The 27,946-nt window shown below is 45.2% G+C and overlaps 1 protein-coding gene across 8 annotated transcripts in view; it reads right to left on the bottom strand.

Moving 5' to 3' along the window:
- Window positions 1-467: 467 nt before the first annotated feature.
- Window positions 468-27,946, bottom strand: part of SPATA6L (spermatogenesis associated 6 like) — a 132,100-nt gene continuing 104,621 nt past the window's right edge. For 7 of the 8 annotated variants that reach the window (XM_073542624.1, XM_073542620.1, XM_073542623.1 and 4 more), the window contains one exon: window positions 468-662. Coding sequence is in view for 1 of the 8 variants with exons in the window: in XM_073542625.1 (XP_073398726.1) it covers window positions 657-662 (6 nt within the window). In the remaining 7 variants the exon portion in view is untranslated. Of the gene's footprint in view, window positions 663-4,370; window positions 4,420-27,946 lie in introns of all 8 variants that reach the window. The other variant, XR_012219828.1, reaches the window with a different exon arrangement.

Below are 27,946 nucleotides of genomic sequence, written 5' to 3' on the forward strand. Positions count from 1 at the left end.
TGCCTCACTGTTGCCTGCAGATACTCATTTTTGCACTGTTCTCTAAACCTTCACGAATGAATTGTTTTCTGTTACAGCTAAATATTTCACATTTCATCTCAGTCCAGAGCACCTGGTACCATGATTCTTCCATAAAGAACTTCTAGCCAGATCTCTTCAAACATAAGATGGTGTAGCTGGGTTCCACTGGTTGCAGCTATTTCTGATCTGATAGCATTGTAGACATCTTCTGAGTTCTAAAATAAGTAAGTAAGCATGATGTGTCTTTCATCATCTGCACTAAGATCCCTTGGCCTACCACATCTGATCATGACCTTAACTATGCATATCGCAGCAGGAACACAGGGAAATCCTGAAAGTGCGCATATTACTCATTATCATGGCTCGACAGTCTGCAGTCAGAGTGATAGGGGACGTTATATTTCAGCCCAGTCAAATCCATTTAATTAACACATCAGGGCCAAAAATGGTTTGTATATTTTTATTATAATTCAGCATTGATTGTGACATATAAAACATATTTCAAATAAAAAAGATACAAATGTGACATGCAGACAAAAAATATTTCTATTCATTAATGACCACAGTTTTTTTTATTTTTACTTTTCCACATATTCATGTTATGCAGTTACAGATTTCTGTCTTCGGTAATCATTTCAGTCCTGAGCAAAAGAAAAACAAAATGTATTAGTAACATTAACCTTATTTGGGACTATTAACACCACATTTTTTCATCCTGTTAAGAGCTGCTCCTTTCTTCAAATTCACCTTCAGAACAGGAATCAACAAGACACAAAATGCAGCAAACTCCTAATTTGAGCTTTAAAGACTCGTATTCCAGAGAGCTATGACATCCATATTCTGCCATGAACAAAACCACATTAGACACAGTGGCTGCTATCATACATACTTATTTTGCATAACAATAGTAGGAAAGCAGAGATATGTATGATTTTGGTCCAATTTGCAAACCAAACTTGTATATTTTAATGTCCGTAATGTGAATGGACAGCACACAGATCAGCCACCATTCATTCGACATCCGTTACAAACATGGATGAGTAATTTTGAGATAACTATTTTTGTGAGGTCGAAAATTATATGAAAGATATAAGTGTTTTTTTGTCGTTGTTATTCACCACATGTTACTTTATTACTTTGTAGGACTTTAACTTATATTTAACAAACAGGGGGCACTTGCGGATGCCGGGGCCTCATCCAACCCTCATGGAGTCTGTTTCTGACAGTTTGAGCAAACACATGGATGTTATTGGCCTGCTTGGGGTCATTTTGTAGGGTTCTGACACTGCTCCTTCTATTCCTCCTTGCACAAAGGAGGAGGTAGCAGTCCTGCTGCTGGGTTGTTGCCCTGCTACGGCCCCTTCCATATCTTCTGGTGTGCTGGCCTGTCTCCTGGTGTCTGCTCCATGCTCTGGACACTACTGACAGACACAGCTACCCTTCTTGAGACAGATCGCATTGATGTGCCATCCTGGATGACCTGCACTATCTGAGCAACTCCTGTGGGTTGTAGACACCACCTCATGCTACTCTACAGTACCTAGAAGGGTGAGAGCAATTAGAAAATGCAAAAGAACTAAAACAGCCAAAAACGTTTAGGACAGAGAAATGGTCTATGGTCACCCCTTGCGCAACTACTCCTTTATAGGGGTTGTCTTGCTACTTGCCTATCATTTCTACCTGTTGTCTGTTCCATTTGCACAAAAGCAGGAGTTATTGATTCACAATCAGTGTTGCTTCATAACTGGACAGGCTGATGTAACAAAAGTGTGACTGACTTGGAGTTACATTGTGTTGTTCAAGTTTTCCCTTTATTTTTTGAGCAGTATATCTGTTAATATATGCGAAGAACTATGTTTTGTAATACATACTCAGATGAGAGAACCTATGAAGAGTCTGACTGTAGGGGCTCATACTCATACCCGGCACTGTATGCCGGCGGCAGTGCCAAGTTTTCATGAGAGACTTCAATGAGAATTGTGCGAGTCTCTCGCAAGTGGGTATGAGCCCTTACTAGGAGCAATGACCACAGTAAGAGAATACATAAATTATTGACGTTCATCGAATCTGTAGATTTTGGTTATTGACTGAGGAAAATTCAGTGTACACCTCTTTGAGACCACTTCTAACAAATAAATGTGTATATGCCAAAGGACTATGTCTTGAAATCCATACTGAAATGAAAAAGGCTTCTCAGTCAAAAAGAGCCTGATTATTACAAGTAGTGCCCCCCATAGATTATTACATACATCATTGCCTGCATGTAGCAGGGCCGATCGGGTTATGGCAGCTTCTAGTCTCCCTAGAAGACTATTGAAGAATGTCAAAAGTAAAAAAGAAATATTTTTAAAAATATAAACATTCAAATTACCCCCCTTTCGCCCCATTCAAAACAAAATAAAAAAGAAACCCACACATATTTGATATCACCGCATTCAGAATCGCCCGATCAATATAAAGAATTAACCCGATCGCTAAACAGCGTAACAAGAAAAAAAGTCAAAACGCCAGAACTACGTTTTTTTTGGTCGCTGCAACATTGCATTAAAATGCAATAATGGGAGATCAAAAGATTGTTTCTGCACCAAAATGGTAATAAAAACGTCAGCTCAGCATGCAAACAATAAGCCCTCATCCATCCTGAGATCATGAAAAATTGAGACGCTACAATTTTTTTTTTTTCTAACAAACTTTGGAATTTTTTTTCACCATTTAAATAAAAAAAAGAACCTAGACATGATTGGTGTCTGTGAATGAGCAATGGCCTGAAGAATCATAATGGCAGGTCAGTTTTAGTATTTGGTGAACATGACCAAAAAAAAGTGGGATTGCACTGTTTTTGCAATTTCACAGCACTTAGAATTTTTCCCATTTTCGAGTACACAACATGGTAAAACCAATAGTGTCGTTTAAAAGTACAACTTGTCCCGCAAAAAAACAAAGCCCTCACATGGCCATTTTAACCAAAAAATAAAAAAGTTATGGCTCTGGGAAGAAGGGGAGCAAAAAATGTAAATGCAAAATAAAAACCTTTGGTCGTTAAGGGGTTAATACAATGGTGGCCCGTCTTATAGTCTGATGCGCCCCTATGCTAGTACATTGTGAAAAGGATTGTCCAGTTTTTTACGAAAAGTCTGCAGTCAAGCGTATGATATCTACACCTCCAATTCCAATGCATTGAATCTACATATATAGCGCGGTACAATCACTCCTAATAACTAGTAGCTGCCACCACCAATAGTTTATACAGGCTGAATGGCTTCAGGGGTGCTGAGCAAGAGGTACAGAGTATTTCATTTTTACATATCTAATCAGGAAAGGCAGGCAGTGTTTATAAAAAAATATACAACAATGATACTAAATGGAAGTATACGATATATACAATTACATGAAATAAAAGGGATAACAAAAAAGCATTACTAAACCTGTGTCATGGAAATGGTTCAGAGCTTAGCGGAGGGAGCTACTCCTTAGGAACATGGACATGGAACTATAGAAAGTTGTACCATCCAGGACTGAAAATACAAAACCCCAAATTCTGCTTTTTATTATATCAAGATTAAGCCCGCATACCTCCCCTTAGAGAGCTCATATGGGGGACGGTTGTGGGATGTGCTAGTTCTTTTAGAAAAAAAACTCAAAAATTGAGCCCGACTTCAGTTAGTACACATGCAGAACATAAACGCACGTTCACATTGGCCACAAAACATAAAACCTACACGAGAAAAAGTGAGCAAAAACTCTGTGTAAGGCAGCTGTAGCACCGTACACCGTGATGAGGCAGTGACCCACAAAATTCAAACACAAAAGTCTCTTTAATGTGTTATCTCCACACAAGTGCATATAACTTCACTGTATAAAACTGGTATCCATTTCACCATTGCAGACTATATATTATACAGCATCCTTCATTTTGCAGACACTGAACACGCCAGTCTTCCTCTGATTAGTTTCCATGGCTGTCTATGCACCGTATAAAAGACTCTATTCACACAGCATTACATGTTGCAGGCACTACACACGCTAGTCCTCCTCTGACCAGTTCCCGTGGGTAATATCAAGAGAAAACTTGGCACTCAACTTTTGATGATTATGAAAATTTTAATGCAGTCCAAAATCAACAACGTTTCAGTCCCAAAGTGACCCTTCATCAAGTACTGCAACAAATGTGTATCATATACAATAAGTAAACGACATATCTCAAATACATGATACTTTGAACATAAACATGAGACAGAAAAATATAAATGTCAAAGCTGAAAATTATCAACAGCCAATCAGGCATCATATACGTGCTTAAAGTGCAAAAGAGAAGTTGGGAAGGAAAAGAGGGGTATGGGGATACTTACCCGACTGCTCAGTGTGAACACACTCCAATATGTTGGGATAGAAACCAGCCTGAAAATATTAAATAAAGATATACAATGTATATATTCCACTATATATATTGGAACAATATGCAAATGCAGGATTGATTGACTTCAGATAACCACAATAGTTCTCAGAGATATGCATGCTCATACATATCTCTTCCTTTTACAGATTGTTTGATACCCATGGTAGTGGATGCTCATTAGATGCAATTTATACAAATGAGCAATTTGGTTGGTACCATTGCTTTGAAATGATTACTGACACATACCCCTCACACTCAATATGATATGTCAGTCTATTTATTTATCTCCATAGGGTCAATTTACCCACTGATCATTTAACTATACCTCTTGAAGGTGCACCCCAGTCTACACGGTACATTCACTTACCTGAGATACTTACCTCAATCTAGTATTCATGACCACTCAGGTTGATTATTTAATATTTTCAGGCTGGTTTCTATCCCAACATATTGGAGTGTGTTCACACTGAGCAGTCGGGTAAGTATCCCCATACCCCTCTTTTCCTTCCAAACTTCTCTTTTGCACTTTAAGCATGTATATGATGCCTGATTGGCTGTTGATTAATTTTCAGTTTTGACATCTATATTTTTTTGTCTCATGTTTATGTTCAAAGTATCATGTATTTGAGATATGTCATTTACTTATTGTATGTGATACACATTTGTTGCAGTACTTAATGAAGGTTCACTTTGGGACCGAAACCTTGTAGATTTTTGGACTGCATTAAAATTTTCATAATCATCAAAAGTTGAGTGCCAAGTTTTCTCTTGATATTACTCATGGGTTGGGATCCTACTTAGGCACCACTCACAGCAGTGCCACGTTATATTTTCTACTAGCTGAAGAGCCTGACGTTGCCTGGGCATAGTAACCAACTGTGGTTAGTTATAACAAATTGTAATGATTATATTGCACATAAAAACCGTGCATCTAATCCTATCCTGTGTGATACTGACTGCTAAGCCATGTATCTAATCCTATCGTGTGTTACTGACTGCTCAGCCGTGTATCTAATCCTATCCTGTGTGATACTGACTGTTGAGCTGTGTATCTAACCCTATCCTGTGTGATACTGACAGCTGAGCTGTGTGTCTAATCCTATCCTGTGTGATACTGACTGCTGAGCTGTGTATCTAATCCTCTCCTGTGTGATACTGACTGCTGAGCCATGTATCTAATCCTATCATGTGTGATACTGACTGCTGATCCGTGTATCTAATCCTATCATGTGTGTTACTGACTGCTCAGCCGTGTACCTAGTCCTATCCTGTGTGATACTGACTGCTGAGCCTTGTATCTAATCCTATTCTGTATCCATCAAAAATTGAAAGCAGCACATACCAAACTTCTAAGGTTTGGTATATGCCTGGGAGCGTGCACCCCCTTTTTTTCTTTTTGTGCTGCTTTTTCATTTTTTTCATAGTAATCCTATTCTGTGTGATACTGTCTGCTGAGCCGTGTATCTAATAGACAATAACACCATAGAAATGATAAGAATAATAGGCCTCAGTTACCACAACTGTCTACAAAGAAAACTGTTGCTGATAGCAACCGATCACAGCTCATTTTTCATCTTTTAAACAGCTCTGGGACAGCGTGGCGAGTTTTGAGTGTCGACTTTTGTGTTTCGACTTTAATGTGGCGAGGTTGGTGTATGTGTGGTGAAATGTGTGCTGAGGGTGGTATGTGTTGAAGCACGTGGTAGTGTGTGGCGCATTTTGTGTGTGTGTTCATGTGCGGATGTACCCTGCTATTGCCACATGGGCACATGGACCTACACATCGAGGAAAGAATCAGGCCCTCGCACTGGTGCAAGAATTCTACTGGGCCCCGGTTCTCCAGTTGGCCGGAAGCATTCCCTGTTACCAACATGACTGCAAAAACTACAGCGAAGAAACTGGTGATGGAAGTTATATGCAGATATGGGGTTCCAGAAGTTGTTCTGACAATGCTTGGATCCACTGTAGCCCTCCATACTCCGTACCACCCACAATCCAGTGGGGAAGTTGAGAGGTTGAATGGCACACTGAGGGGACAATTGACCAAAATGATCCAGGAGACTACGGCTCCATGGCCAGAGCTCCTACCCATTGTACTATACCACATCCGTACTACCCCTATTGCAAAACATGGCCTGTCCCAATTTGAGATATTGTTTGGTACTAGGCCCCCAGTTGCAAATTTCCAGCCTCAGCAGTTATCAGAAGAAACTGACCGTGCTGTTCAATGTGTTATTCAGCTTAGTAAAAATATTGCTAACACCTATGTTCTAGTTTCCTCTTCTTTTCCAGATTCAGCAGAAACCGACACCTGTTAAAACCTGAAGCCTGGTGATTTGGTAGTCGTGAAGAGGCATGTCAGGAAGCACGGACTAGAACCCTTGTATGACAGTCCCTATCAAGTTCTCCTCATCACCCAACAAGCCAATAGCAAATAAGGGGACATAATGTTTTGGTTTTTCGCATTTTCCATATTATCATTGGTAGAAGTTAAAGTTAGAAGATATTCAAAGACTCAGAGATCAATACGATAAAGATAATGATCGTAATAAGGACAGTTGGTGGTCAGACACCTTCTCCTTTCTCAATCCAGCCAATTGATTTAAGGGAATTGGGGGCTGGATAGCTGGGATCTTACAAAGCTTGTTACACATTGCTGCCTGTATCCTTGTTGTATATGTGATACTAAACCTTGTTCTTTGGTGTATTTCTGTATGTATTAGGAAATTCTACACTAACCCAGCTAATGATGATACCAAAGGTGTCGTTGCCCCTGCTCTTCTCTGCACCGATCTCAAAAGGCTACTTGATGAAGATGTTGAAGCCAAGCGCATGGCTACCTACAAAAGTTCTCCACCACCGTCATCAAAAATTGTTATTCGTGAACTGCAGTATACAGGGGGGACGGGTGCGCCGCGACAGCCATGACTGGTAACACGGCATTAGTCATGTGAAGACCAGTACCCCTCAAGCTGTTAGCTTGGGATAGCACCTCTGATGCTGCATATGTGTTGAAAAATTTATCTAGGGGGGAATGTGAAGGGTTAATACTAAAATCAGAGTTGAAGTTTCGTTTTGTTTTGTCCATTCTCTGAAGGTTTCGTTTCTTCATTTTTGTTGCTGTAAGATACATTTTTGTAATTAGCATGGGCTGTCATGAAACCAGACTGTTCCCATCAGGTGCAAGATAAGGGAGGCGGGAGTGTAAAACTCTGAAGAATATGCCATTATACTACTTTCTATGACGGACATATATGCAGTTCCGGTTTTCTTGCAATATTATTGGCTTACAAAGTGAAGCATTACCATGATGTTATTGGTAGTTGAGAACCTTGCATAATTAAGCAAAAGATTATAAAAGATGTGACTAAAATAAAAGGGCTTAGTGATCTGCCTCGATCCTCCCGTACACAGACCCCAGTCTCCATGTGGTCATTTGAGTTGCTAGCAACACTGTGGAGTAATTTGGAAATCACTGGCTCAACCGTGAAGGGTTAATTTAGCCCTCCCTAAATAGCTACCTTGACATTCATATCCCCGTGTGTGGTGAGTATCCCATGTCAGGGCCCCACCTTAGCAACTGTACGGTATATACTCTTTGGCGCCATCGCCCTCATTCTTTAAGTCCCCCTTGCTCACATCTGGCAGCTGTCAATTTGCCTCCAACACTTTTTCTTTCACTTTTTCCCCATTATGTAGATAGGGGCAAAATTGTTTGGTGAATTGGAACGTGCGGGGTTAAAATTTCGCCTCACAACATAGCCTATGACGCTTTTGGTGTCCAGACGTGTGACTGCAAAATTTTGTGGCTGTAGCTATGACGGTGCAGATGCCAATACATACATACATACCCTTTTTCCCCATTATGTAGATGGGGTAAAATTGTTTGGTGAATTGGAACGTGCAGGGTTAAAAGTTTGCCTCACAACAAAGCCTATGACACTCTCGGGGTCCAGACATGTGACTGTGCAAAATTTTGTAGCTGTAGCTACGACGGTGCAGATGCCAATACATACACTTTTTCCCCATTATGTAGATAGGGGCAAAATTGTTTGGTGAATTGGAATGCACGGGGTTAAAATTTTGCCTCACAACATAGCCTATGATGCTCTCGGGGTCCAGACGTGTGACTGTGCCAAATTTTGTGGCTGTAGCTGCAACGGTGTGGATGCCAATCCCGGACATACACACACATACATACACACCCACATTGAACCTTATATATTAGATAGTTACCGTGGGCGTCTTGCAACGCTGCATCACAGTCTCTTTACTCACACAGCCGTACACAGTCCAGGAAATCCTCCGGATCGCAACCGGGCACCATATCTACCTGATTGGCAACCATTACATACACTAGTCTTCTTTTGGGCACAGGACTGTCCACATCTGAGACCAGTCACCGTGGACAACTTGCATCTCTGTACACTGCGGGTTGCCAGGCCTCACTCTCGCCCTGACACACCTGAGTCACACTAAACACTCACTCAGCTCTCACTAACCCTTTCCTGCAGGCTTTTATCACAGAAACCTGTGGCTTTAAGCCACATGGAAAACCTGGGTTCGGAACAGAACAGACTGCAACAACTATCATACTGCAATCTGTTTCATACACAACATCCAGAGCAGGTTTTCCCTACCTCTTTCTTGGACGTTAACATGTCTAAGACTAACACTTTTATTATCAGTTTGCATTGCAGTCACAGCTACTCCTGTGACAGCCATGCACACCTATGGCCTTCATATGCCTCCATGCACATCCTGGGGAGGCTGCACAGCGACCCCTACCTGTGACATCGGTCACTGCTTCACCATTGCAATCCCAGCTACGCCTGTGACCGCAATGCATCCTCGTATCCTCAATAAGCCTCTGTGCGTATCCTGGGAATAAAACACAGCGCTCCCTAGCTGTAACAGGGGTCACTGCCTCACACCTGCTGTAACTAAGTAAATAAAAAGCAAAAGTGTATTTAAATAAGAGTTTTTAGTAATAAATTTTTTTTATCCAAAAATAGCATAAAAGCCATCCCACCAAGACAAGGTAACTCTGATCGGGACAGCCCTACACTGTCAAATATTAAAAACCTTATCATGTGTCAATGTTGACGTCAGTGTGTGAATAAGGGCAGACAAAAGGACTGGGCCCAACCAGTGAACCACCAGTCTGGTGAAGCCTTATATGCAATTGCCAGAGCAGGAGAAGGAGGCCACATCCCGACTTGCACAGAATGCAATAATACAAAGAAAAAACACAAAAATTGAGCCTGATTTGAGTTGGTACACATGCAGAACATAAACGCACATTCACATTTGTCATAAAACCTACAAGAGAAAAAGTGAGCAAAACCCTGCTGTAAGGCTGGTTTCACACAAGCGTTTTATCCCGCAGCACATCGTGCGTTATCGGGCGCATGCACAATGGTCCCCTATCTCTAACATGGTGGGCGCAGGGTCTAGAGCTTGCACACGTTCATCAGCGTTTTCATGCGCTGCGCATTTTCCAGGTGTGCGCCGACGCGCCAGACACTACATGTTGCATTTTTTTTCCGCCGAACCTCGTTAAAAAATCGCATGTGCACGTGTGCGTACGGAATGCACAAAAAAATAACAATACAGTCTATGGGGTCGCTGGCGTGTGCATGGATATGCGCACGTCAGCGCTTTTTGCACGCACGCGATTTTACAGTAAACAATGTCTAGACACTTGTTTAAACCACCCCCTACACAAGCAACATTGTTTGGGAGGAGTCTAGATAAAAGAAGGTGTCTGTACGGTCAGACCACTACTATACAGACAGCCTGGAAGAGACCAGAGACCAAACAGCCAGAGCCCTTTGGATCCAAACTGCAGCAGCCAAAAATGTGAGTATTCTTAAATCTATATGTCTGCCTGTCCGTTCAAATGTATTATGTACTAAAGTTTGCTTTTTTTTTTACTTCCAGCATGTCTTCTGAGGATTAATACAACCCGTCCCAGCAAGAACTGGACCAAGCAGAGCGTGAGGTGATTATCTTCCTGCCTTTGGGTAAGTATAGCTGCCGCATCTAAAAATGTGTAATAATTTCTGTTCTTTTTCAGACATCATCGGTACGGCCAGTGAGCCCAAACAGCGGGAGCAGCCAAGACAAGTCCCGGTGGTGAGATGGAATGTAAGAATATAATGACTTTGAATGTCCCTTTTTTTTTTCTTTAAATTTCTTTTTACTCTTCCTTTTTTTCTGTCCTGTTTTTTATCTTCTATCTTTCTTCTTTTCTGTTTCTTTTTCTATCTTTTTCATTCTCCAAAATATCCCAGATTATAATTTTTTTTTTCTAGGTTCCACAACGGGATGAAGACGTATACTTGGACAACGACGCCCTGATCCGCCTGCTCCAGGAGCGTGTCCTGTTGTGGGACAGCCGTGACCAGCAGTACAAGAACACTGTGGTGACCCGGCGGCTACAGAAGGAGGTGACCGCAGCATTGATGGATGGTTGGGATAGTGCCTCTCTAAGTTCAAGAAAGGCGTTTAGTAGGTATTTTCCCTGCTCTGTGATGCTGCAGTGACTGTTTTTCCTGATGGCACTGTTGTGTTTCCTGCTAGCTATATTCTAGCTGGAAACATAACAGTGTCATCAGGATCAACAGTGACTGCATTGTGTATTGTATTGCTTTATTGTGCCGCATTGACTCTTGTTCCTGATGGCACTGTTGTGTTTCCTGCTAGAATATATTCTGGCAGGAAACACAACAGTGTCCTCAGGATCAACAGTGACTGCATTTTGTATTGCACTGCTGTATTGATCCTGCTTTGACTCTTGCTCCTGATAATACTGTTGTGTTTCCTGCTAGAATATATTTCTATCATGAAACACAATTGTATTATCAAGGCGAACGATCAGTGCATTGTATATTGAATTCTTTAGTGATGCCGCATTGACTGTTTGCCATGTTCACTCAGGTGTGTGTGATGATACAGATTTTGCCATGAGTGCATTGTATAATGTTTTTTCTTTGTTTTTCCAACAGTGAACAAAGTCCGAACACGTTGACGCTCGATGAAGGACCGCTTCAACACTGATGTTCGTGCTGAGGGACAGGTCCGCAGTGGTTCAGCGGCAAGGACCAGAACAAAATACCGCTATCATCGCGAGTTGGCGTTCCTAAGACCGGTCCTTGCCACCGCAAGTATTTAAACTTTCTTTTTTTTTTAATCTGTGCTTTTCTATTCCACATCTGATGCTTCTTGTAAATGCATGATACTAATGTTTTTCTTTTCTTTCCACAGCACCTGGAGCACCCTGCAACCTGTCCCTGGAGCGGTCCTTCATCGGACGACCTCAGACCCGTCCCAGTCATCCGACAGCCAGGAAGCAGCTTGCAGGTCAGCAACACGGACAGCTGGTGACCAGGAAGCTGGTCAATCAGGTGTTCCTCTGTCCCAGGTCTCTGCCACTGGTTATGCGGGCACTTCCCTTCAGTGGCAGAGGGCCTCGGACAGGCCTGTCTTGCCCGACTTCATGCACTTGAGCGAGGCCTTTCATGCCAGCCTCAAGTCGATGTCAGACAGATTGGAAAGCGGTTTTTCACTCATGGAACGCGGTTTTACCCACATGGAACACCGCTTCCACTCTGTTGACCAGCGCCTTGACCGGCTGGAGGCCGACCTCAACAGACCAGCGCACCATTTTTTCAGTAAAATTGAACGGGCATGGCGGAATACCTTAGTCCTGTGCAACAGCTGAGTGTGTTGCAGGCTATGCAGCAGAATCGGTACGTGCAGCAGTCAGTGGTGTCATTTCCAACTGTGCCACCACTGACTTGCTACACCTCACTACCAACTTCTGCTGCATACCACTGCACAGCCAAGCCAAGCCGGACACCACTACACCACCCCGAGTGCTGCTGGACACTCCGCCGCCACCACCATGGTAAGTGCTGCTCCTTTCTGGAGCACCGCCACCGCTCTACCTGCTCCATCATCTTGGAGAACCGCCACCACAACACCTGCTTGGAGCACCGACACGGCACCACCTTCTTCGAGCACTGACACCTATTCTCCTCCCAGGAGCACCACCACGACTCCTCCTAGGAGCACCACCACCGCTCAACCTGCTTTGAGCACCGCCACAGCACCACCTTTGAGCACTGCCGCATATTCTCTGTCTAGGAACACCGCCACCACTCCTCATCCTGATTGGAGCACCGCTACCACTTCTCCGTCTAGGAGCACCGCCAACACTCCTCATCCAGATTGGAGCACCACTACTCCAACTAGGATCACTGCGACCACTCCTCATACTGCTCGGAGGACCGGTAGCGCTCCTCCTCCTAGGAGAACTGCAACCACTCCGCATCCTGCTCAGAGCACCGCCAGCGCTCCTCCTCCTAGGAGCACCGCCACCACCACCGAGTATCATCATCAGAGGGATGACCCTCATTCCTTCTTTTTTCAGTCAAGGCAAAGGTTCAGCAGCTCCAGGCGGTCAAGCACTTTAAGTGATTCCAGCCAGGAGACTCCAGTGCCAAAGAAAATAAAAATTAAAAAAAAAAGAACATTGTATGTGGCTCCCCCTCTCCTCCTAATGTGTCTCACCCTGCCTCCAATTCCATCCCTGAGCTCCCTTCCCCCACTACATTCATCGCCCCTTCCCCTAGAACCCCTTCCTCGCCTTCCAGCCGTTCCTCGACTCTCCCAGCCCCAAAGTGCACCCATCTTCCCCCAGCCGTCATTCACAATAACCCTTTTATTTTTTTTTTTTTAAATAAAAGTCAAATTATGGTTTACCATAATACTGTTTGGTTACTGAGTCTTTCGCCACCTACACACACTGCGCCGTACACACACTGCACCGTACACTTTGTGTTTTTGCCACAACATAACTCCAGGAATGACACATGTTTCTTGTGTCATTCCTGGAGATATCTGTAGTCAAAAACATAAATATATGACTTGTATTTTCACCACCATTACTGTCTTCAGTCTGCTAATATTGCACAGACTGAATAGAGGGTGGTGTTGATTGCAAGGCATATCTATTGTTACCTTGCCAGGTACTATAAAAAGTTAATTGAGGATGGTGTGTTTTTACCATCATCAATTGACTATTTGTAACACAAGGCCGGGGGATTGTAGATATACCTTGTAATTAACCACATCCTCTATTCAGTGTGTGGTGAATGAACTGAGGAGATGATGGGGAAAATACACATCATGTCATATCTACAATACCGTGGCCTGGTATCATAACTATTTATCACACCTGGGCAGGTGAATACACATGAGTTTTAACCTGCAGCGTCGCTTCAGTCTGCATATATTTCATGCAGACTGTAGCGATGCTGCAGTTTACCTCATATGTGTATTCACCTGCCCATGTGTGATAACATTCTGAAGTCAGGATGCGTTATTTTGGGCGTCCTCACTTCAGCATGACACCAGGCTTGGGTATTGTAGAAAAAAAAAAAATCTCTGAGGCAGAGATTTAGTGATCGCGGGTACAGCAACAGAAGCGTCAAGAAGGGCTATCTGAGAGCGAAGAATACCAAGAGAGTTGAGCTTCTAGCCGTGCAAAAAAATAGGAGGAAGGACAAAGATGGTGACGGTAAAATCAGATATATTTCCACTTATAATCAACAGTGGAATATGATGCGAACTGTCCTTAAAAAACATTGGTCGATCCTTATGACGGACCCAGTACTTAGTCAGGGACTTTCTCCTGTTCCACTGATGACAGCACGCAGAGGCAAAAATCTAAAGGATATGTTGGTTTCCAGTCATTATACTGCAAAGTCGCGCTTTCTCTTTGGATTGAGGGGTAGTAACACTGGCTTCTTCCCATGCGGGAAATGTTTGGCCTGCAGAAACCATGTCAGATCCACATCCTTCACATCATCCAATGGCCTACGTATGTTCCAGATTAGGGACTATATAACATGCTTGACCACACATGTGGTCTACTATGCCACGTGTAGCTGCAAGTTGATCTATGTTGGACTAACTTCACGCGAGCTACGTGTTAGAACTCGGGAGCATGTACGAGATATTGAGGCTGCTCGGGATGTGGAGGATGTGGGTCTGTTAAAACCTTACCCAGGCATTTTAAATTAAAACATAAATGCAATCCTGATTCCCTTCAAATTAGAGGCATTGACCATGTAAATATGGGAATTCGTGGCGGTTATAGTGTACACTCTCTTAATCAAAAAGAATGCCGGTGGATTGTGACACTGGGGACTATGGCTCCTGCGGGCCTTAATGAAATGTTGAGTTTCTCCTCCTGTCTGTGAGCGGTTGTCATTCCTGTACTGATGGTCACTCTTTTAATCATATTTGTTTTTAATTTGGTGTTTTTCCTTCTGTTTATTTTTTCAGTCTATGCTGCAATATTTACATCCTTCCTTATTTGGTGCTCCGGTGAATCCTTGTGGAGGATGAAGATATTGCTCTGATCCAGTAATTAAGTGATGATACATCTCTAACCTATGTATGACGATGCAGACATTTCAAATGTAGTGACTATCATTATATGTGGTCCTATTATTATTATTATTTTCTCTATAGGTCTTAGATTGTGCTAAAAATATATTATTAGTGCTAATGCTGACAGATATTTGTACTTTTTGGACTTATCCCAGCATGTCTGTAGTGCGCATGTGTGTTATATGTGATGAGCAGTATTTATGAACTCTATATACCTTTTATATAGCATTATGTCTTTATTAACACCATAGACGTACTTGGGCGATATTGCACTATACATACACCTTTTGTGGGCAAGAATGGGGAGTTGGTATTAGCGTTAGAAAAGGTCGCCCCCTGCCCACAATCAAGATGGTGCCTAGTACTGTGGTCCACTAGTGAGCATGTCCCCGGTCTGGTTGCGCCGCCGACAGCACTGCCGGTATCGCGGGATGGCGGGTGATTCTCGCCGACATTCTCGTGTCTCGCGGGATTTGCGTCGCCATCTTGACGCCGGGACGGCTGACTGGCGCCGCCTCCACATGCTGGTAACATGCACCAATTAATGTGAACCTGAGCACGGTATTTAAGGGGGTTTGGAGGGACACCAATGACATCAACACCCCCCGAGGAAGCTTTCGCGAAATGCGCGTAGGGGTACGCGCTTGCACATGGACACCAGCACGGGTAATGGCTGAAACCTTTTGTTAACTATTGATTCCCCTCTTCCCTCCCTCTGTGGATTAGATATGGATGTAACTTTTAGAACATAACCTTTGTTACTTTTGGCTATAGATGAGGGGGGTTTTAAAGGTGGAGGAGGGATTTGATCCCATGACATCCCATGTATTTGGGTCATTTGATGTTACTGTCCTTCTAGGACGCATTATACAATTTTTTGGATATACATGTGGGGTCTTTAGGGTAATGTGTTGGCCTTATCCGGTTGTTTTGGTGCTCATTTTGCAGCACGTTTTTTATCCGAACTTGGGTGCATTCTGACCTGTGTCAAATGGCTTTGTCTTTGTTTGTTAATGTTTTGTGATGACTTTTAAACGACTCTTTGTATTAATAAAAGCATGTTTTATTTTGACTTGTCATGTTTTTGGACTTTCTGCTCCGTTTCCTGTGTTTTCTGGGTATTGTAGAAGTTGTATAACCTTTATATTCTCTACAGTCTGCATTCAAAGTCAAGCCACAGTAGTGATCCTACAAATAATATTTATAGTCACATGGTCAGGTGTCATAAAGAGTGACAGGTACTAGTGCATCCCCACATCACTATTTGTAACATCAGCCCAGGTGACACAAATATTAGTTGTATTATCTCCACCTTCGCTGCTAATTAAACACACACTGTAGAGATGATAAAGGTCATACAACTTGTGTGTGTGTGTATGTATAGTCACCTGGTCAGGAGTACTAGTAAATTCATGATGCACAAAACACAGCATCATTAATTCACTGGTACACCTGACCAGTTGATTATTGTATTGGAGTGTAAAAAGACAGAGTGCACTCGGTACAGGTATCAAAACAGGTTTTTTATTAACATACACACAAGAAAACATTTTTACACCATTTGATCTTGCCATTCCACCCGTCCTACATCTGAGTTGAAGTAGGCCGTAAATTGGTCCCTCATTTGGCCAACTTCAACGGATGACCTGAGAGGGTGCTGAGTAAATTCAGGCAATGGGTTAGGAGATGCATCATCGAGCTCAAAGTTTGGGTGCTCTCTAGCCATCACAAAATTATGTAGAACCACACAGACCTTCACCACCTCATCCACTGTTTCCAGTTTCAGATTAATGGCTGTGCCGAGAATGCACCATCTGGAGACAAGTATACCAAAGGCACACTCTATTATCTCCACCGTCGCTGTAAATTGAACACAAACTGTAGAGATGATAAAGGTCGTACAACTTGTGTGTATGTATAGTCTCCTGGTCAGGAGTACTAGTAAATTCATGATGCAAAAAACACAGCATCATGAATTCACTGGTACACCTGGGCAGTTGATTATTGTACTGGAGTGTATACAAAAAGACAGAGTGCACTCGGTACAGGTATCAAAACAGGATTTTTATTAACAAACACACAAGAAAAATTTTTTACAACATTTGATCTTGCTGTCACGGTCCACTTTTGGATCCGTGGTAGAATGTGGATTCTTATAGAAACCTTTTTCCTTTTTCCCCCGGTGGCCGCTGGGGTTTACTACAACTGTAGTTGTTTTGGTGCTGGTTTTGCCCCCCGGTGGCCGCTGGGGTTACTACACGTTTGAATTAACCAACAGGTGATGACTACTCCCCCCTCCTTTCTATAAAAGGTCGTCATGTGCAGGAAATCACTGTTGGTAATATTGTTAATTTGTTATCCAACCGTGGTGAAGACTGGACATACCTGGTGGAGAGGGGGTTCAGCTTATCTGGAGCAGTGGAGTTGCTGCTGGATGCTGATCGGATCCTTACTCTGTTGCTTGGAGCATTTGCAGCAGATCAAAGCTAAGTTTTGGGTTTTAGTTGCTTTAACCCCGTGGTGTCTGTTTTATTTTCCTTTGTGAGTTATTGGGTGCAGTTCACTTTATTCCCTGTCTCACCTCCTGGGGAGGGGGTTGGTGGTTTAGCTCAGGGCTAAACAGGAGATAGGGACAGGTTGGGGTCTTGGGCCTCACTACCTTCAAGTGTACCCCCAAGTTAAGGAGAGTCAGGGCACCCCCTTAGCCTGAGGGGCAGTTCAGGGGCACAGGTTACACGTCTCCTGCTTTGTCCCAACTGCCCCGTGACATTATTACCAACGCACCCATTTTTTCCTGGTGAGCCTTGGCCCTAATGCAGACCTGTCTCCAATTGCTGCAGACCCTCACTGAGGAGCGTGGGGTGCTGCGTGGTGTGGTGGAACAGCAGCTGCAGCAGTGGGAGGGGTACGGGGCCTCAGCTCAGATGCAGGCTCAACCAGAGCCCAAGTTATCTCTCCCAGACAGGTTTTCTGGAGGGAGAATTTTTTGTTTTTTCAGGAGGCCTGCAAGCTACACTTCAGGCTCCGCACTCGTTCATTAGGGAACGAGGTACAGCGGGTGGGATTCATTATAGCCCTCCTTGAAGGTGATCTCCTATCTGGGCCGTCTCCCTGCCGGCCGATTCACTATCTCTACAGTCGGTGGACGAGTTTTTTGTGGCTTTGGCGAATATGCCCCCTGGGGTCCTTGCTGAGGACTCACAGGTGCAGGTGGATGTGCCCAGGCAGGTGGGAGGAGTTGGTTCCCCAGCGGTGTTGCCTGCGGATCGTCGTGATGTGGGGGCATGTTTTAGCTGTGGGCAGACTGGTCAAGTTTTCAGGGTCTGCCCAGCATGCGCCAAATCTTCTGTACCATCTAAGGAACCGCGCCCCCCTGATCGTGTGGAGGGAGGTGACCAGGGAGTGTATATTTCCTCCATTTTGCCCTTTCAGTGTACTATGTCAGCAGAGGTGGTGGTTGGCGGGGTACCTGAGGGCATACCGGTGTTTGTGGACAGTGGAGCGGGAGTCAATCAGGTGGACGCTCACTTTGTACAGACACATGGCCTGAAGTGTAGAACGCTGGCCAAACCTCTAAGCGTCCAGGCCATTGACTCTGTCCCACTGAGCCAGGGGAGGTTGACCCAAGTCGTAGAAAATATACATCTGCGCATAGGGACTCAGCATGAAGAGTCCCTGTCATGCTACGTCTTGGAGGGAATGCCATCACCTATCATTTTAGGCATCCCTTGGTTAGAAAGACACAACCGGTCATAGATTGGCGGTCTAGGGAAGTAGTCAGCTGGGATCAGTCGTGTGAGGGCTGCTGCCCAGGGGCTATTGTCTCTGCCGTCTTTCTACAACCATCCCCTTCTTCTCCAGTGGGGGCAGCAGAGGTGCTGCCAGGGAGTAGGGGCAAGTCTCTACCCTCACCACATGCTAACCCTGGGTGTCGGAGCACTCATAGGAGGAGGGGTCGGAGGAGAGTGGTGACTCCTTCTGAGCATTGTGGGGTGTGAGTATGACGACACAGGGGGATGCATCTGTTGTCAGTCCTTTGAAGAGTTCACCATTTTGTGGAAAACGCATGAATGGTAATAAATGTTCAGGTCCGGACCTGTGTGTGAACGAGTATGTATGGGTGGCCACCAAAAACATCCAGTGGAAGTGTGTAACTGGGGTCTGGAGTTCTCGAGTGATCGGGCCGTATCGGGTGTCGGCCATCCTCAGCCCGGAGACTTACCAGCTGGAGTTACCCCCAATTAAGCCCATACACAACTCGTTCCCCAGGTTGGCGCTCTGGAGATCTGTGGTGCCTCCGAAGCATACATTGCCATTTCCATCTGCCCACGTCTTCCATAAACCTGCGAGTCAGGTGGTCGCTGAGGTAAACTCTGGTGGAACTAGGCGTCCGCACCGTAGGTGTTTTTCGGGTAAGGAGCAGTGTTGAGGGTCCAGAGGCCCCTCATTGAAGGAGGAGTACTGTAACGGTCCATTTTTGGAGCCGTGGCAGAATGTGGATTCTTATAGAAACCTTTTTCCTTTTTCCCCCGGTGGCCGCTGGGGTTTACTACAACTGTAGTTGTTTTGGTGCTAGTTTTGCCCCCCGGTGGCCGCCGGGGTTACAACACATTTGAATTAACCAACAGGTGATGACTACTCCCCCCTCCTTCCTATAAAAGGTCATCATGTGCAGGAAATCACTGTTGGTAATATTGTTCATTTGTTATCCAACCGTGGTGAAGACTGGACATACCTGGTGGAGAGGGAGTTCAGCTTATCTGGAGCAGTGGAGTTGCTGCTGGATGCTGATCGGATCCTTACTCTGTTGCTTGGAGCATTTGCAGCAGAGCAAAGCTAAGTTTTGGGTTTTAGTTGCTTTAACCCCGTGGTGTCTGTTTTATTTTCCTTTGTGAGTTATTGGGTGCAGTTCACTTTATTCCCTGTCTCACCTCCTGGGGAGGGGGTTGGTGGTTTAGCTCAGGGCTAAACAGGAGATAGGGACAGGTTGGGGACTTGGGCCTCACTGCCTTCAAGTGTACCCCAAAGTTAAGGAGAGTCAGGGCACACCCTTAGCCTGAGGGGCAGTTCAGGGGCCCAGGTTCCACATCTCCTGCTTTGTCCCAACTGCCCCGTGACACTTGCCATTCCACCTGTCCTGCATCTGAGATAAAGTAGGCCGCAAATTGGTCCCTCATTTGGCCAACTTCAACGGATGACCTGAGAGGGTGCTGATTGAATTCAGGCAATGGGTTTGCAGCAGGTTCATATAGTTCAAAGTGAGGGTGCTCTTTAGCCATCACAAAATTATGTAGAACCACACAGGCCTTCACCACCTCATCCACTGTTTCTAGTTTCAGGTTAATGGCTGTGGCGAGAATTCGCCATCTGGATACAAGAATACCAAAGTCACACTCTTCAGGCCCTGGTCAGCCTGTAATTAAAAATTTTTCTGGTGTGGTCCAAGTCACGGCTGGAGTAAGGTTTGAGCAGGTTTTGGCACATCTGGAATGCCTCATCCCCAACCATTACAAATGGCAGTGGGGGACCTTCGGTGTTGGGAAGAGGCCGTGGCATGGGGAAACTGAAATGGTTGCCATACAACCTCCGGCCCATGTCAGAGTTCTTAAAAGCCTGGGAGTCATTTCCACGGCCAAATGCCCCAATGTCCACTGCAACAAAAATACAGTCTGCATCTGCAATGGCCATGATTACTGTAGAAAAGTACTTTTTATAGTTTTAGTACTCAGAGCCAGTTCTTTTTGGTTTGATAATCCGGATGTGTTTCCCATCAATCGCTCCCAAACAGTTGGGGAAATTGCAGACTGTCCAGAATTTGTCAGCTATTTCCATCCACTTTTCTGCGGTGGGCAGGGGCATAAATTCAGGACAGAGAACGTCCCACAAAGCCCGGCAGGTGTCCGCAATAATTCCAGACAAGGTGGATATTTCAATCCGGTACTGGAAGTGGAGTGAAGATAAGGTCTCTCCAGTAGCCAGGAATCTGTGAAACAGAGAAATATCAAAATAGCTTAGTTACTCACCGATAACGGTGTTTCTCGGAACCCATGACAGCACCACGGAGAGAGGGGGTCCGCCCATCAAGGACAGGAACCTACAGATAAAAAGGCGGCACCTCTCCTCCACCCCCAGTTGGTTACAGAGCATCAGAGGGTCTCCAGGTTAGCTAACAACAAAAGTATATACATAACATAATATCGCATATTATAGAGAAGCACCGTGTCTAACAAACCACTCTATACATATTAACTCGTGCTCACCGCACACGTGAAGGGGGGGGAATAAGTGGGTGCTGTCATGGGTTCCGAGAAACACTGTTATCGGTGAGTAACTAAGCTATTCTCTCTCACCCATGACAGCACCACGGAGAGAATTTCAGAGATTGGTAGCTTAGGGAGGGACCACCGCCTGAAAGACCCTTCTCCCGAAGGTCAGGTCAGACGTAGAGGCTAGATCTAAGCGATAGTGCCTGAAAAAGGTAGAAGGTGATGACCAGGTGGCCGCCTTACAGATCTGCTCTATTGATACCTCTGATCTTTCTGCCCATGAGGTCGCCATTGCTCTTGTAGAGTGAGCTTTTAAACCCTCCGGGATGGTATTCCCACTGGATGAGTATGCCAGGGCAATCACATCCCTTATCCACCTTGCTAAGGTACTCTTGGATGCCTTGAGCCCCTTCCGAGGTCCCTGGAAACACACAAAGAGAGACCCTTCCTTCCTACATCCCTTGGTGGCCTCTAAGTACTGAACTAGGCACCTCTTCACATCTAGGGTGTGAAATGTTTAGGGCCACTAAGAGTATAGTCTTTAATGATAAGGTTTTCAGGGGTGTTGACTGGATGGGCTCGAATGGGAGCCCTGTTAGGGCAGACAACACTAGGTTTAGATCCCATGATGGTATCTTCTGGGTGGTTATTGGTCTAGATCTGGCTGCGGCCCTCATAAACCGTGCTACCCAAGGGTTGCCCGCCACATCTTGGTTATAAAGGGCGCCTAGAGCCGCTACCTGTACCTTCGACGTATTAGTTGCCAGCCCCTGTTCTAACCCCCTTTTGCAAGAATTCGAGAATTTTGTCAATTTGTACTCCATCCTGAACCCTTACCCCGGAGCTGGATAAAAATTTCCTCCAAGTTCTACCATAGGCCTGGTTGTGATCAGTTTCCTACTCTTTTGTAGCGTGGAAACCAGGTTTTCTGAGAACCCCTTCCCTCTCAGCAGTGTCCTTTCAAATTCCATGCTGTTAAATGGAGGTTCACTGCCCGAGGGTGCAACACGGGACCTTGGGACAGAAGGTCGGGGAGATCTGGTAGAACCCAGGGGTCGGTTATTGACAGTATTCTCAGCCAGGAAAACCAAGCTCTTTTTGGCCAAAACGGGGCTATGAATATCATTCGTGCCCTGTCTTCTCTGACTTTCCTTATTACTGCCGGGATGAGAATGGGCGGCGGGAAGGCATACATTAGGCCCTGTGTCCACGGAAGCATAAACGCATCCAGGGTCCGGGGATTCCCCCTGGGGTCTAGGGAACAAAATGCTTCCACTTTTTTGTTTTTGTGGTCGGCAAACAAATCTATGTTCAGGGTCCCCCACATTTTTACGATCTTCCGAAAAATGGACTGTTTTAGAACCCACTCCCCTTGATGTAGCTGGGTGCAACTTAGAAAGTCTGCTGTCTGGTTCTCTGCTCCCCGTATGTGTAGTGCCGATAGGGATAGTAGGTTTTTCTTGGCTAGCGTGAATATTTCGGAGGATGTGTTCATTAGTGTTCGGGACCTGGTTCCCCCCTGATGATTTATGTAGGCCACCGTCACTCGATTGTCCAAAAATATGCGGACATGATGGACCCTTAATATCGGTAGAAAGTGTGTTAGGGCGTAGCCTACTGCCAACAGTTCCTTTTGGTTCGAGGAGGCTTTTAGTTCCTGACCTCCCCATTCCCCCTGAGCCACCCTGTTGCTCATATGTGCTCGCCATCCCTTGGGACTGGCGTCCGTGGTGATTATGTGTGTGATATTTATCACCCAGGGAATCCCTTTGGACAGGTTGTCTCTGTTCCCCCACCAAGCTAGGGGACGAATAGTTTTGGAGTCTAGTGTAACGTAACCTTCCAAGTGACCTCCTAATACCGACTGGTTGGCTAAAACATCCCATTGGAGATCTCTCGTATGTAGCTGCGCCCACTGGACCGCTGGCAGGCAGGCGGAGAGGGACCCTAGTAGTGACATTGCTTTTCTTAGCGTCATGGAAGGGTTTTGTGTCGCTCTTGCTACCATCTGAGCGATCCTCTCTTTTTTGTGGTCTAGTAGGTAACAATCCTGGGTGTTTGAGTCCAGAGTCAGGCCTAGGAACTCCTGGACTTTTCTGGGCTCCAGCCTTGATTTTTTCAGGTTCAGGAGCCAGCCAAGGTTTTGTAGAGTGACCATCACTCCGTCCCTCTGTGCCCTGCATCTTTGGGCCGAGTTGCTCGCTATTAAAAAGTTGTCCAGATATGGAACTATTAGAACATCTTGTTCTCTTAGGTGAGCCATCATCTCTGCCACCAATTTCGTGAAGATTCGCGAAGCTATCGAAATCCCAAATAGCAAGGCCCTGTACTGAAACTCCCTTACTTTGCCTCCTATGGAGACCGCCAGTCTGAGGTATTCTCGGGAGTCTTTGTGGATGGGGACGTGATAGTATTAGATCTCAGCGACGTGTACTACCATGAAGCAATGTAGAAAGAGAATTTTGGTGTTCGACTTGATCGACTCCATTTTGAATTTCTCGTTTTTGACATAATTGTTTAGCCTCTTTAGATTTATAATTGTCCGGAAGGTACCCTCCCCGGTTTGGTTACTAGAAAGAGAGGCGAGTAGAACCCTCTGCCTTTCTCCCGTGGGGGAACCTCCTGGAGGACTCTTTTGTTCAATAGGCTTAGGACCTCTTTTTCGAGAGCTTCCTGTTCTGACGCTGATGGTCTTAGTGGGGTCACTATATATTTTTGAGGTGGGAGAGAGAGAAAGTCTATTCTTAACCCTGATCCTATCAGATTTAGTAACCACGGGTTGTTCGATATTTTCCTCCAGGCTGGGAGAAAAAAGCTTAGCCTCCCTCCCACCCTGGGCAAACAGTCACTTGGAGGGCTTTTTGTCCCGGGACGAGTTACCAAAGAAGAACCCCCTGTCTCTCCTTCTGTCGTCCCATTTCTGTTTTCTCGGGGGTCTCCTTTGAAAAAACTTTTTGTTCCGAAAGGACCTTTTAAAACCTGTAGGACCTAAATTTGGGAATCCCTTCTTTTTATCCCCCGCCTTTTGGAGGATATCATCCAATGTCTCTCCGAATAGGAATTTCCCTTCACAAGGGATGGCACATAGTTTCATCTTAGTTTGTAGGTCCCCAGGCCAACATTTAAGCCACAGTGTTCTTCGGGCTGCGTTTGACAGGGCTGCCACTTTAGATGACAGCCTTACTGAATCAGCCGATGAGTCGGCTAAGAAGGCCGCCGCTCCCCTTATCATTGGAATGGATTCCAGGATCTTCTCCCTGGGTGTACCTTCCCTTAGCTGTGTCTCTAATCGGTCCACCCACACCATGAGGGCTCTGGAGGCACAAGTTGCCGCTATTGCTGGCCTAAGATTTCCTCCTGCTGATTCCCAAGTGCCCTTGAGGAAAGTATCAGCTTTTTTGTCTAATGGGTCCCTTAAAGTACCCATATCCTTGAAGGGGAGTGCAAATTTTTTGGAGGCTTTCGCGACCGCCACGTCTAACTTCGGGGCTTTGTCCCAAGACATGGACGCCTCCTCATCGAATGGGTATTTTCTTTTAAGAGAGGGAACCGTTGAGTTCTTCCTATCTGGTCTCTCCCATTCTTTCTTTTATAAGGCCCTGTACATTCTCGTTCAGCAGAAACACTCTGCGCCTCTTTTGGCCTAGTCCCCCGAACATTATGTCCTGGACTGATCTATCTGGCCGAGGGTCTGCATCCCACATGGTAGACCTTACCGCCTTTACTAGCATGTCTACCTCGTCCAGGGGAAAGCAATGACGACCTTCTGTTCCCTCATCTGAGGATGACACGTCGGTGCCTGAGGTATGTGATGTAACTTCCCCTGACGTCGAGGCCTCTGACTGGGAGGCTACTATTGTGTCCCTTTTCTTTCCCCTTCCTTTGTGCTCTAGGGATGAAAGGGCACTTTGAAACTCCGATCGGACTACCGCTGTTAGATCCGAGGCGTAATCCGGGGTTTCATCACAAAGAACTTCCTGTATGCAGGAATCTCAGAGCTTTTTATCCCAAGCTGGTGGTAGCGGTCTGCTACAGGTGGGGCATTCCCTGTTGTTTTTTCTTTCTTCTTTCCCTAAGTGAAAGAAGTCTATTATAATGGGGGACATTCACGTAGATCACTTACCCCGTTGTGCGCGGATGCAGGTACCGGTTCAGGAGGTGGATTCGGATCCCTCACGGACTGATCCATGGAAGGTGACTTGCTCCTCGCAGTCGACTTGCTCCGCTGCGTGGAGTGGCTACTGGACCAGTCCTCGCGCCCGTCCTTTTCTTTTTGCCAGCGATGGTGGTGTTGCCTGTGGTGCTGCTGCTTATGCTGCTGCATTGGCTGCTCCTCGTGCTGGTCGCTGTCCTCCATATTTACAGGACGCTTCCAGCAAGGAGCAGCTCCTGCGTTCTTCTTTTAAATCTCCCGCCATGACGTCACCTTCCTTCTCCCAGCCTGCACCGCTGAGCCCTAGGGAGCACGCACTGCGCATGCGCCGACCGCAGGGACCCGGAAGTCGTCGTTCCATTTCCGGGGCAGCGCCATGTTGGTATTCCTTTGTACCGCTGCGCTTCCCCCTCATTTGCTGGTGTCCCCCAGCCCCATTCTCCTTTCCGGAGCGGCGGCTCGGTCCTCCCCAGCCCGCTCACCCTGTACAGCCCTTCGGCTACAGCGGTGGCGGCTTCAGGCACCGACCCCGCCGCTGCAGGGGTCTCTCCATTGCCAGAACCGCGAACGGGACGGCCCTGGTCCTTTCCTCAGGTAAGCTGCTGCCGCCGCTGCTGCAGGATCCACGGGTCACCCGTCAAGGACAGGAACCCAACTCGGGGCGGAGGAGAGGTGCCGCCTTTTTATCTGTAGGTTCCTGTCCTTGATGGGCGGACCCCCTCTCTCCGTGGTGCTGTCATGGGTGAGAGAGAAATTAATATTTATGTATATGGTTTTTTGAAACAATAAAAGAAATAAAAAATTAGTACATGGCACAAAAATAATTCTGCAGGCTTTTAATACATGGCAGAACAATAATTCTGCCAGCTTTGAAATAGTACATGTCAGAACAAAGAAAATTATGCAGGCATTGGTTTTGCAATACGTACCGTAATGTGTCCAGGAGCCATTCCTCCGGAGGAATCGCACAACGGAGCTGCGTGTCCTGTCTCCGGATGGATTGTTGAACACGAGCAAGTAAATCCCTGAAGCTTTGTTGGGACATCCGGGTATAGTCTGTAAATTTCTCCGGGTTTGCCTGGAGCTCGCTGTAGAGGGTGTGGTACGCTCCACGGCTCTCCCGGAGTTCAATAATCGGATGTATCCACAAACGCCACCGCTGCCGTCTTTGCTGTCTCTCTCTCTCCCTTTGTTGATGGCAAGCAACTGCATAAGCCTGAGCCATCCTGATGTCCAGATCCAAGTTGAAGTGAAAACTCTTCCAGCGCAGATCCATGTTTCACAAAGGAAAATGCAAGCCAATGTGAAGAATTCAGCTGTAAATAGGGTCTATGTAAAGAATTCCAATAACACACGCCCACTGCTGTCCCATTGGTGGAGTCTGTTGCAAGAATTTTTCAAGGATTTTCCTCCTGTGAAATGTGACACCTAGACAACCTATGCGCATAAAAAACGCAAACGCATGGAAAAACGCTTGAAAATGCATAAAAACGCTGCGTTTTTTTGTCGTAATGCGCACGATGATGCGACGAAAAATCGCAGCGTTTACAAGCGTTTGCAAGCGTTTTTTGCATGCGTTTCATGTGCGCTCAAAATGCTGTGCAAAACAGCGCAAGTGTGAAACTAGCCTAAGTAAATGAAAAAGCAAAAAGTGCACTTAAATAACACAGAGATTTTAGGAATACTTTTTCTCTTGTAGGTTTTATAGTTCTTTTAGAAGTTTAAGACAGCCCCAACTTTCAGGATATCTTTGCCCCTGGAGGTCCAGGGTAGATATTGTCGTCATGTTTACTACTGCGATTTTACATTTCTATAGAGATATGAATCAGCAATTGAGAAAATCATAAAACATAACTTTTAATAAGTAATATAAAACGCTACCACTAGATAAAGTGAGGATTAAAACATACTAAATCAAAAGGTCACAGACCATATCAGAGAGTGTCTGTATAAATCAAAAAATAATACACCCAGCATATGTACATGTAACCATTCCAAGTCCAAGAATTGAAGGACTGGACAGATTTAAACTAGGTCTGAGATTTTACTGCTCAAAACCAATACAAGCAAAAAAACAGGTTCATTATAAGAGGTAATGTAATACAGCAAATTTTATGAAAAACCTCTCCCTTATTCAAATCACCAGAAAAGGACCTATTCATGCCCACAAAAAGACATCATATATAAATTCCATAAGCATAACATTGAAAAAAATGGAAAGATCTCACCGCATATATGTGGAAGATGTCTAGAAGCAGATGTCCCATCAAATTCGTGTGAGGTCAGGAAAAAAGGTAATGACCCTAATCAAGCCCTGTCAGAGCTAACAAACCTGACCCCCATGACTCCTGCCCTGTGTGGGCAGTCCACATCTGACCCTCAAAATAGAAGCCCTATTATGTCCCTGTGCATCCCGACGCGTTTCGTCAGTAATTGACTCTTCAGGGGACCTGTCAGCACTAAATGGGAATATTGACCAAACATATGGGCTGCCTCCTAAGATGATAATGAACCTGTTTTATCGTTTTATATTACTTATTAAAAGTTATGTTTTATGATTTTCTCAATTGCGGATTCATATTTCAATCGTGAGATTCTTGGGCGTTATATTCCCGCTGTGCTGTTACTTTCTATAGAGATGAAACA

Source organism: Dendrobates tinctorius, unplaced genomic scaffold, assembly GCF_039654945.1.
Source record: "Dendrobates tinctorius isolate UK_male_01 unplaced genomic scaffold, ASM3965494v1 ptg000128l, whole genome shotgun sequence".
NCBI classification, from domain to species: domain Eukaryota; kingdom Metazoa; phylum Chordata; class Amphibia; order Anura; family Dendrobatidae; genus Dendrobates; species Dendrobates tinctorius.